Below are 12,430 nucleotides of genomic sequence, written 5' to 3'. Positions count from 1 at the left end.
ATCCCTTTCAGAGGAGCCAGTGTAAAACTGAGAGATGACTTCTCATGTCTGTCCTTGGGACCTACTGTACAGTGAGGAATGGAGGGAGGGGGGGGCATCGTGCTGTAAACGACCTTCATGGTCACTGATGTGGTTGTGGTTGAAATATAGCACAAAGCATATAAAGCAGAATTTTCCATTTAAATAAAACTATATTCTAGGGAATAAGCCTGGTTTCAGAAATTTCTTCCTTGGATCACTTAACCATGTGTACGAATTACGTTGGTTAGTGTTTTAAAAGCATGTCCCATATTACCATTTCTGCTAAAGCATTTGAAGAAAGATGCATGTTGTTCCCTGTTACATGATCACTTCTACTTACGTTCATCTTTCGCTGGCAGAGGAACAATCTTATCTTCAGGCCGTAAAGGATGATCCATGTGTACAATCAGGTGGTGGACTCCTAGAGACGCAGCAGCCTCCAAAGAGATGTTGCTCGTTTTAGTGACAGTCACGGTGCCATCTGGATTCAGAGCGCGGTGTTCCTCAGGTGGGTTCACCAGGACTTGTGAGGGGAAAAGGGATATTTGTGGGGCAGGCTTTCCCACAGCTGAGCAGGTAGCCCTGAGAACACCTTCAGAGTCGGGATCAGACTGGAGATCAATTTTTAATTCAGACACAGCTGAGGGGACAAAGAATGGACATATGAGGTTAAATGTAAAAAAACGTCATGATAGATTCTCATTGTGTTAATGATGGGTTTCTGGAAATTTCTATATGAAGCCACAGTGCTGACACACATCCCTCTCAAAGACCTCTTCTCATGTTTTCTCAAAACTCACAATTCCTCTCCAATCAATAGAACCTTCCATTTGACAGGAACGATTGGTATCTCAACATACGTATAACTTCTGGCCCCCGCCCCCTTCTCCATATCTGTAGTAAAACATCCTTGAATCTCTATGAATCTTACCCATGGGATTGAAGTGTATGTTGTACAGTGTAAAGAAGTTAGAAAAGTGGACAAGTGACCTAGCCCAGTCCTTTGCCCAGGTCCACGCTGTGTCACACGAGACAAATCACAAAGCATTTTTATTCCGTATGATGGAGGATTTGCTCTATCAGACTTCTATAAGTCTTTTACCCTCTAACGTTCTTTCTTTGGACTCCGTAATTAAAAGACCACATCTCCACCGTTTTCCTCCCAGCCATCTTCCCCTCCAGAAAACGCACATACTTATGATATGAAGGCAGATTTGTGCTCCGTGGCTGCCATGTGGAAACATATTAAACAGACATCTGTAGCAGGCTTCATCATCAAATGTCACTTCACGGATAGTGATGAAGGAGGCCTTGGGCTCAATGACATCACAGTGCAGCCGATCCAGGTATGGTGGGAGGATCTTTGCCCCGTTTTTCCTGCTGTAAGTGCCAATGTTTTGTGGCAAAGAATCTTGGATCTTTTGCCAAGTAATTTGCAGAACATCTTCAGGAGTTGTCAAATTGCAGAATAGTGTCACGTTTTCCCCCAGTACAGCAGTTTCATGATCGTTGTTCTTTATCTTATAAAATGAATCTGGAAAAGAAACAAGTTGTAGTGAGAAAGAGAAATGAATTCTCACACTCACCTGCACTTACCTATGTCATATCATTTCTCTCTCTGGGTGTGTAATAAATATAATTTATTTCTTTTATTCCCCAATATAAAGCAAACTCCTTAATATTTATTGGCAATGAATACTTTGTCTCTAAAATTACTTCTAGCATACAAGTTAATCAAGAAATATTTATTGAATGAGTTAATTGGAATACAAATCAACCAGTCAGGAAAATTATTGTTCATAAAACATTATTTTAGTAGATAATAATTTAGAATATGATTAAAAATGCAAATGAAGGAGTTGCTGATTATAGACATAATAAAATGATAAATATAAGATATAATAGTTTACACATAATAGCTGTGTCTGTCTGGGTGCACTAGTGAAACATATTCATAGATACTCATATGTGTATAAGAAAGAGATTTATATATGAGAGCAATTGAATATTGAGAAAACATCCCAGCCCAGTCCAGATCATCAGTTAATAAGTCTGTGATTAGCCCATATGTCTGAAACCCATCTATAAATTCCTCTTCAGACTCACTCAACACATGAAATGAAGCCAGATTCAGGAAGATCAGAGGCTAGTTGGTGAAAAGTCTTGTAGATCCAGTGGCAGTGTAAGAATCTTAGTGCTGGCAGGGTCTCCACATGGCACCTTCAACTCAGGGTAGTAGTGCAGCTCCATGTGTCTTGTCAGTTGCAATGTCCCCCAGGGAGTGAGCATGTGTCCTGCCTCCAATGAAGTATCTGTCTCTTTCATGTCTCCAAATGCGCTCACCAAGCTGTGATCTGATTGACAGGCTAAACTCCACCCCTTCACTCTTAAGTCTCAAATAGACAACAGATTATGTAACTACCACAGTAGCCAAGAATTATCTAAGTTTCTTCTTCAAGACCATAGATGCCATCATATTATCTATGATAGTGCATCAAGACTGGCCATTGTTTCAATGTGGACTCAGTGACTTACATATTTCACAAGACTTCCATTTCATACTTGGGTGAAACTATATGCAATGAAGAATGGCATCTAAGTAGGTTATTCCCTAATAAGAATTTAAAGTGAAATTTAAAATAAGTCAATGCATGCTTGTGTGTGGGTGCACGAATAATATATATATATATATATTTTTTTTTACATGCACATTCAAATTGTCACAATATACAAAGCATAAGTGAACACTGTAAGATAAATCCTCACCTAAGTCACAATAACAAGTTCTTTTTTAAAACCATCATTGAAAAAAATTAAAACATTTAAAAATGCTATATTTAGATAGAATAATTTTTAGGAGATAAACAGTTGCACTGATAAGCGCAAAAAAAGGCATGATAACATAATCATATTTTAAAGGCATAATAAAATAATAAAACCGAGGGCAACCAGAGTGAATTGAATTTGTCAGATGAGGGAGTTTTTAGAGGGTCCACAGCCATATCTAGGATTATTTGTCATTTCAGTGTGTTGGGAGAATGGTCTGTCTCTAAAATTCCCATTTAAGTCATTTGATTTGATTTCTCTCATTTGCTATCAGAATGTTTTTGATAAGGAGGTTGGCAATTGGGTCTCTCTCCCTCGCAGTCATTTCTCATCCCCAAAGTCACCCTGCCCTTCTGAGCTCACAGCGACTTTCTCCATCTCTGGCTCATGCCCTCCATGCACAAGGTCAACCCCATTAGATCGTAATTATCGTAACATCAAAGAATGTGCCCTTTGGGAAGGGATCTCTTGGTATTTTATCATTAATCAGAAAGTGTAGGCCTATAAAATTAATCTTGTAGCTAGAGGGGAAGAAATACTTTTTCTGAATTTGCAGAGTGGAGCTGAGCAAACGATGCCCCCTCCTAACAGGGTCGTCAGACAAGGGGTGTTCTGCTTTTCCCTTGGAATCCCGCAAATCCACCCCTCGGTTTATGATATCCAGACTTCAGCACCGAGTCCCCTTCTTTACCATGCACCCAATGTTTTCAGGGGCTTGCACAGGAGTGGTTGAAACTTTTTTCCGCTCATAGGGAGACTTTTGTGTGAACTTGGTTCTTGATAAGTCCTACTCCATTTATCTCACCCTCATGATTTCTGTAAGTAATAAAAGCCTGTGAGCAGGTCATTGAGCGTGTATGACCCTTCTGATCCAAAGGATCCTTCTCTGTCTGATTTGTTTTATGAAGTATTGTGTGAGCTTGAGAAATGTTAACTATATGCCAAGTGAGAGATCAAAGAACAAAGTTACAGATGCCATTGAAAACTTGTAGTTGTTAGGTGTATAGTCAATTTCTGCTCACAGGGATGTTCTACCCAACAGAAGGCAGCCCTGCTGGTCCCTGAACCCCCTCACAGTTATTCATTTGACTCATGCCCTTGTTACAATCTCTGTATCAAAGTCTGAACACAATGCAGATAATAGCCATTAGTCTATTTGCCCCATGTTCCCAAATTTAGGTGAATGCACCTGAGAGGAAAATAAATAAATGAACTTACCAGATCCTTGTATGCACATGCAGAGCAGGAGGGGCTGAAGAACAAAGTGCAGTGAGAATTCCATGAAATTTGATGAGAGCATCTTCACTAACACTTGGAGTATTTCTTCTCCCGATGAAGAAGTTGCATTTCCCACATTGAATTATTAACTTAGGTCCTGGGTGGGTAAATAATAGCTGAACATTTGCTATCTTCTGTGCTCAACTTCTAATTCTGGTTGGATTCTTGGGTCTCTCTCTTGTTCTTAGCTCTCACACCATGATTCACACGCTCTGAGAATTTACCTCCCAGCTTGTAAAAACAAAAACCAATAAAGTGAATTAGTTCATCTTTGGGATCTTACTACCTCTATCCCAATCCTTTGGGCTTATGCATACCTATGCAGATAATCATCATCAAACTAGGTTATGCATATTTACTAAGGTGAACTCAAAAGACTACTGTCCAAGAATGGATGCGCAGTTTCCAAAACATGCTTTTCTTGGTGTTTTACTCATAATAAACCTCTCATGTAATAACTGAAGTATAAAAATTAAAGTTGATTCTGTAAAAGCATTAAACACTTCCAAATGCAGTATGATTCACATTAAAATGGAAAGAAATGGACATATATGAATGTGCCCTTCTTGCAAAGTCATCTGCTCAATGTATTTTAAATGCAGGGAAGGGATCAATGTAGGCCACTGATAATTGACGTACTTTGCCCACCTTTCTCCCCTAATCTGGCTACTAGTCTGTACCATTTCATAAATACAAAGTAACAACTTCTAGGTATCTTCTTCCTAGAAACTTCTCTAGAGCATCTTCTTCCTGCTGGATTCCTAAAAGATCTGTGCTCATTCTCCGTCAGGTCAAAGCATACTCTCATGCAATCCATGTGATAGAAGCCCCCTGTATTTCCACTTTTCCTATTGACATGAGTACTGTCTGAGGAGTGTATGTTCTGCTGTACAGGTTAGAAGTGATCATGATCTAGAGTCTTTCAGAGCTACACTCAATGAGAAAAATAGATTAACAATAAGCTACTGAAGTCAGGGGAAGTCTCGGGACATATAAAGACTCATAAAGTGTGCTTGGTCTCGGTGGTGCCAGCAAAATCAGGGTTCACTCTCACACCACCATGCCCATAGCTTCACCCCCACACATTAGAGGACTTCAAACAATTAATGTGAAATGGAATTTAAAAATAAGATTATTTCCCCATACATTTGAAGCCCCCTTGAATATACATAACAATAAATACCATATATACTTGAGTATATGATGAGATTTTTCAGCACATTTTTAATGCAGTTTTTATGGTAAAATTAGCTGCCTCAGTGGCTATTCGGGTTGGCATATGCTCGAGTATATACGGTATGCTCACAGAACACACCTACTTAATATTCTAGGTAGTGAACCCTTCATTCCTTATCATTCCTAAATTCCTGTAATATATGATATTTCCCTCTCAAACGTCTCCCCAAGCACCTGTCCCAGAGGAAGGAAAGCCCCTGTCACCGTGGATGTTGGGATTTCTACCACATAGTCATCTCCACGCTGCTCTAGCTGCTGGAAGTCTTTCTTCTCCTTCCCCCTTAAGGACCAATCACCTTTTCACCTCATGGCTCAAGACATGAAGACCTGCTTGAGAGCTCTTATCTTTGATAATGAGAGAGAGAGAGAGAGTAAAATCGGTTCCCAAAAGGAAAAGGAACAGATCCCATTATCACCTCAGAGGGAGGGTTTTTCTCAAATAAAGAAGTTTTAGGAAAAGATGCCTAGCAGCCTCCCTCCTCTGAGCCATTTAATATTACTACTGTGGGTTTGAGTGACAGGATATTTTACTGAGGGGAAAACCTAGCCACTAACTTTTGTTTGCATAGAAGCCCTGACCACATGTTAGAGCTTTAAAAAGTCACTGGGAGCTTTGCAAAGGCCCCTAATGGGTGAAGGTCCATTATGCAGAAAATCACAAAATGTTCCATCAGACTCTGCTGTGAATACTCACACTCTTTCAGATAAGACAAATCTTGAGGGAGCTAATAGCATCCTAGGTCTACTTAATTACATCCCTATCTAGCCATCCATCCATCCACCCACCCATCCATCCAATCATCCATCCACCCACCCACCCACCCATCCATTCATCCATCCACCCACCCACCCACCCATCCATCCGTCCGTCCATCCGTCATCTATTTGAGAAAACAAGCATGCGTTGGATCTTAGTCTTGTAATAAAATCTGTATTTTAAGAAAAGTGAGGATGTAAAGGCATGCCAGGAGATTATCTCATTGTGTGACATATCAGGAAGCAACATCTCATAAACAAAAGCACGCTGATTGAAGCAAAGGAAATGAGGAGGAAAGCCTTGCTATGATATATGCAGATAGGAGTACTTTTATTTTGTACAGGTTTTCCCTCTAGTCTATGGAGAGTAACTGAAGGTTTTACTGCCAGAAAACAAGTACATTGGTCTGTACACAAGGAGGCTGCCTGTTGATGGTAACTAAGGTCAATGCCTCAGAATATATTTGCCATATATATATGTACATGTATATATATATATAAAATTGGGAAAAAGTTTTCAATTAGCAATAATCATGCCTCAGATAAACCTCACTGGTTACAATATTGCTACTGCACAAAGCTTATATTTATATATATTATATATACTAGGTTTGTGAGAGAGGGGAAATCATTTTACCACTCTGAGACATACAGACAGATAATTGTACTAGCCTCTCTGTTTTAAAAGAATAAGTCCTGCATGAATAAACACTGAATGAAAATTGAAAGCCACACTCAGAGAATCTAGCAGGTCTCTCCCACCACTAGAGGATCACAGCAGGAGATTGTTGCCCCTCCACCCCCACCCACTCCTCAAATCTGCTCACCAGCGTCTTCATCTCCATTACTAGGCTCAGGCACTGAGAGACTTCAACCTTGTCTATTTTAGGGGCAGAGAGTGCAATCTGAGGATCTTGGCAGTGGCCCTGTGTATGACTGCCCAGGAGACAGCAGCCCAACATGGCCCCACCCAGTCAGGAGGCTGTGCAGCTTACAGCCCCTGGAGCGGATGCCAGGTGTGGAGTTCCTCAGCTGTTTAGAACAACATTTATAACGGACCTTTACTTGTGGGCAGAAGAGGAAGCAATTGGGGGCTGGGAGGGGGAATTCTTTAAAGGAGGCAGTGACCTCAGAGCAGTGGGGAACTACAAAGGGAGCTCGCAAATAGCACGCACATTTCTGACAAAAGCAGAGTTTCTATTACTCTCTCCCATTTATATAATTTAAATACTAGTCACCTTAAATGAAAGCAAAGCTTCATTTATTATTTGTATCCAGAGTCAAATGAGATCTTTGAGCAATCTGCTCTGCAAAGATCTGACCTTTCCCTTCAACTTGTACTACTGGGACTGATTCTATTTCAGCAGATTCCAGACTTCTTGTCGCTCTGGTTGCGGACTAGTTAGGAATTCTGCTGTGATCCTATAGGTCAAGAGTTGGAAGCCACCAGCCTCTCTATGAGAGAAAGACAGAGCCTTCTACTCCCATGAAGAGTTAGGGTCTGGGAAAGCCACAGGAATAGCTCTACCCTGTCCAATACGGTCCTGTCTGTGGCAATGAGGTTTTGTATAGGTTTTTAAAAACATCAAAAAAGAGATCAGTAAAATATCTACCTCCTTAAGTCTTTTCTATTTTCCTACTACAATCTTCTGGTCTGGGTTTGGACCTCGAACAAGGGGGCCCTGTGTGTGCTGTGGACTCAGCAACGGGCAGCTCACAACTGGGTGGAGAGCTGCAACCCCACCTGCGTTTCCAAAAGAGAAAACTGGAGGCTGCTGGCTTTGCAAAGAGTTAGTGTCAGACACCCCAAGGCACAGTGCTACTCTATCCCAGGGGTGTCACACTGGTGGCCTGCAGGCCACATGAAGCCCTGGGGTAAATTTTTGTGGCTCATGGTAGTATGAAATAAAATGAAAATAGAAAAAAATGTATGAAGATAAGCTTAGGCTTAGGGTAAGCGTGATTTTCTTCATAACTTTATACAACTGGAGGATGAATAATGATCTGTGACATGAGTGGGTACTGGCCCAGATTAGAGGGGAAATTTGGAAGTTTCTAGAAACTAATGAGAATGACAATACATTGAACCCCAACCTATGGGATACAGCAAAATAAGTTATCAGAGGAACTTTGATAGCTATTAATGCATATATGAAAAAGGAAGGAGACTTATGACTGATACGTTATCACAAGGTCTCCAGCAGCTATAACAGAGTCAATAGAACAACCCACCCAATAGCAAAAGAAAAGAATTAATAAAAGTCAGAGCGGAGTTAAACAAGTGGGAAACAAGAGACATTGCAAAAAAATCAATGCAGCAAAAAGCTGGTTCTTTGAAAGGGTCAATAGAAATGACAGACAACTGGTAGACCTAACCAAGGAAAAGAAGGAGGAAACATCAATAGCCAGGATGAGCAATGAAAAAGGGGAAATCATAACGGACCCCAATGAAATGAAAAGGAGAATCACAAAGTACTGCCTGTTAATGAATTCAACAATGAAAGTCTGCATTCTAATGAATTCAACAATGTGGCAGACATTGACAAATACTTGGAAAAACAATCCCTCTCTAGATTGTCCAAGATAAAAGTCAAGAACCTCCACAGATCTATAGCAAAAGAAGAAATAGATATGGTTATCAAGAAACTACGAACAATAAAAGCTCCCAGACCAGATGGCTTCACGGGAGAATTCTAGAGAGCATTCAGGGAAGAGCTTACACCAATCCTCCACAAATTATTCCAGAGTATAGACAAAGATGGCAAACTCCCAAACTGATTCTACAAAACCAGTATAACTTGGAAACCCAAACAAGGCAAGGATTCCATAAGAATAGAAAACTACAGACCAATATCTCTAAAGAACATAGATGCAAAAATCCTTAACAAAATATTGGCCAATAGAATATAAAAGTATATAAAACATATCATCCATCATGATCAGGTGGGATTCATTCCAGGGATGCAGGGGTGGTTTTACATTCGCAAGTCCATCAATATTATTTGTCACATTGATAAGAAAAATGATAAAAATCACATGATAATATCGATAGACACTGAAAAAGCATTTAATACATCTAGCACCCATTCCTAATTAAGACACTCAAGAAGATAGGAATAGAAGGAACATTCTTCAAATTCATACAAGCTTTTTACAAAAAGCCAATAGCCAAAATGGAGAAAAGATGAAAATAATCCCACTGAAAAGGGGTACAAAATAACGATATTCCTTGTCCCAACTTCTTTTCGACATCATACTGGAGGATTTAGCTAACAACATAAGGCAGCGGAAAAACATTAAAGGTATCTGACTGGGAGAGGAGGCGGCGAAACTATCACTATTTGCAGACGACATGATTCTATACATTGAAAATCCCAAAAGTTCCACAACAGTAGTACTAGCAGGAATACAGGAATATGGAAGATTGGCAGGATACAAGATCAACAAGCAGAAGTCTATTCGTTTGCTATATACATTGGAAGAGAAAATCAAGAAGGCAATACCCTTCACAATAGCCTAAAATAAATAGAAATATCAAGGGATATATCTAAGCCCAAAAAACAATAGACTTCTAGACTTCTACAAGAAAAACTACAGAACCTTAGCACAGGAATCCAAAAATGACCTCCACAAATGGAAGAATACCCCATGTTCATAGATCAGAAGACTCAATATAATCAAGATGTCAATCTTACCCAGGACAAGTTTAATGTTGTGATGAGCAGGTTTATTATGCCATCCTGGCCAATGGGAGCATATGGGATTAGTCAGGTTGCCATTTCCTTGGAGGGCAAAGAGATAAATGGCTTGGCAAGGCCCATCCCTCTCTCTCTAGCTCTCTGGTGATTGAACCAGCATGCGGCTGCTTTAGCTAGTTCTTTGCCTCAACTTGTGAGCTACACTACCTGTGGGACAAGCCAACCTGTGGATCATGTCACTAGAGCTTTAGTTCCCTTCAATACCTCCTTCAGCATGCTGCTGGTGTGTACATTGCTTAAGCTTGAGCCTGGTGGATCCTGTTGTCTTGAATTGCTTGAGTTTAATATCCTATCTGGGCCTGCTTCAATAAACTCCTGAACTGCCAACTGTTGGTCACCTGGCCTGCTGTTTTCTGCCTGTGGGCAGACTCTGCCTGCCTGCATTGCATGAGGGAAGACTCAGCTGTCTGCTTCCTTTACCTTTGACCCACCAGCCCTCGTGAGTTGAAGAACTTCCAGGATATTAACTGTTCCACAGAAGTAAGTTGAATTGAGCCCTCTATACTGCTGTGTGGACTGATTAGCAGTTATATTCCTTCGTGCTGTATAAACCTATACATATAGTCTAAGTGTCCTGGTTTTGTTTCTCTAGAGAACACTAACAAATGCTATCCCAATTCAAATACCAAGAACCTTCTTCAAAGAATGGGAAAAACTGACCACCAACTTGACATGGAGGGAAGAAACCCAGAATTAGGAGAGAACTCCTCAATAAGAAGGATAAAGTCGGAGGGCTTGCCTTACCTGATTTTAACACCTACTATACAGCCACAGTGGTCATAACTCTGTGGTACTGGAATAATGACAGATACTCAGGCCAATTGAAAGGAACAGAAACACAGAAATAAAACCAGCAGCATATAGATGACTGATCTTCCACATGGGCCCCAAAGCATCACATGTGAGGTAGATGTCCTCTTCAACAAGTGGTGCTGGAAGCAGTTGATATCCACCTGTAGAAAAATAAAACAAGACCCCTCCCTCAATCCATGCACAAGAACAAACTCTAGGTGGATCACAGACCTAGAAGTGAAACTCCAAATTATCAGGACCATCAATGAAGGTACAGGGACAAACCTAACACCTTGGAACAGGGAATACATAGGCTAACTGAGATAGGGAAGGGTGAACAGACAGATGAAGCTGATGTCAACAAATGGGATATACTAATGATAAAACACCTGTGTGCATGGAAAGACCACCAAGAGAGTAACAAGAAAAACCACACACTAGGAGAGGATTTTTTAGCAATGAGACAACAGATAAAGGACTTATTACTAAAATATGCAATACCCACATAGCCTACAAAAAGAAGAAAACAGTTAAACCCCTGAAGAAGTGGGCAAAAAATCTGAGCAGAAGTTTAGCTAGGGAGGAGACCTGAATGGCTAATAAACATATGAGAAAATGTTTATGATCATTAGCTATGAGAGAAATGCATATTAAAACTACTATGAGATACCACATAACACCCTTAAGGATAGCCCAAATCAGAAAAATCTGAGAGCAACACATTTTGGCGGGGATGTGGCAAGATAGGAACTCTCCTCCTCTGCGGGGTAGTTGTGTAGATAAATACAGCCACTGTGGTAAGCCATCTGGCGATATTTAAAGCAAATGGAAATTGATTTACCTTCAACCCAGCAACCCCTTTACTGGGCCTATACCCTGAAGAGGTAAGAAATAGACCATGGCCAGTAGTCTGCACTCCAACGATTATTGTGGCACAATTCACAATCACAAAGAATTGGAAACAACCTAAATGTCCATCGATAGACTAGTTGATTAGAAAACTCTGGCACCTACACACAATGAAGGACTGCACATCACTAAAAAGTACTGATGATCACATGAAGCACATCTTTGCATGGGAGGAGCTGGAGGAAATTATGCTAAGCAAAGTTAGCTAATCGCAAAAGGACAAGAACAACATGAGTCCACTGAGGTAAATATAATCAGCACAGCAGATATGGAAGAAAAGCCACTTATCTCACACTAAATGGGTTGAGATACAGGAGTCAGTGGGGCGCAGGGAGGGGGGCAGGCCAAATCCAAGAACGTAGATGTCATTCCAACACAAAGAAGGGGAAAGAAGCAGAGTTGGGGCTGTGGGGGAAGAAAAGGGAAAGAAAAAAAAGAGGCAGACGGTGGCACTTGGCACTAATCCACTCAGGGTGAGGGTATTGTTTATGTCTCCACATAAATGGGAGTGGGAGTGCAAGTGCAGACCCCAACATGGCACGCCAAACCTTGAGGTCAACATAACCACATAGAGCAACTCATGAACAGAAAGGTCTATAGGGTTGGCTCCAATCAGAGCCAAATTGACTGTCCCCCTCACCCACCCCCAGGAGTATTTGTTACAGATGACAACACTAAACCTACAGGTTGGAGAGAAGGGCCAGCCTGCCATGCCCATACATAAGCAAACCAAGAAGGAATAAGAGAGAGTGAGGGACTAGACCCCATACTGACACACTAAGTTCTGAGGATGACATCCTGGCGCGCAGCTGCTAAGGCACAGAGCAGACAGTAGGGCCAACAGTTCGAGGCAT

At 40.9% G+C, this 12,430-nt stretch overlaps 1 protein-coding gene and 1 non-coding gene across 2 annotated transcripts; both read right to left on the bottom strand.

Annotated features, from left to right (window-relative positions):
* Positions 1-353: 353 nt before the first annotated feature.
* LOC115868054 (OX-2 membrane glycoprotein-like) lies at positions 354-4,343 on the bottom strand. The gene is made up of 3 exons (XM_030884433.2): positions 4,066-4,343; positions 1,217-1,555; positions 354-661 (listed from the first exon to the last, which is right to left on the bottom strand). Exons 1-3 carry the CDS (start codon positions 4,145-4,147, stop codon positions 354-356), a joined length of 729 nt encoding a protein of 242 aa, XP_030740293.2. The 5' UTR covers positions 4,148-4,343.
* A 2,212-nt stretch (positions 4,344-6,555) lies between these two features.
* On the bottom strand, positions 6,556-6,699 carry LOC115868066. Its single transcript, XR_004045393.1, has one exon. It is a non-coding gene; the product is annotated as a U4 spliceosomal RNA (small nuclear RNA).
* Between the last annotated feature and the right edge of the window lie 5,731 nt (positions 6,700-12,430).

Source organism: Echinops telfairi, unplaced genomic scaffold (genome assembly GCF_000313985.2).
Source record: "Echinops telfairi isolate 266 unplaced genomic scaffold, ASM31398v2 ScPeMD7_6;HRSCAF=24_0, whole genome shotgun sequence".
In the NCBI taxonomy this organism is placed as follows: Eukaryota; Metazoa; Chordata; class Mammalia; order Afrosoricida; family Tenrecidae; genus Echinops; species Echinops telfairi.
This window is presented reverse-complemented; position numbering and strand designations above follow the sequence as displayed.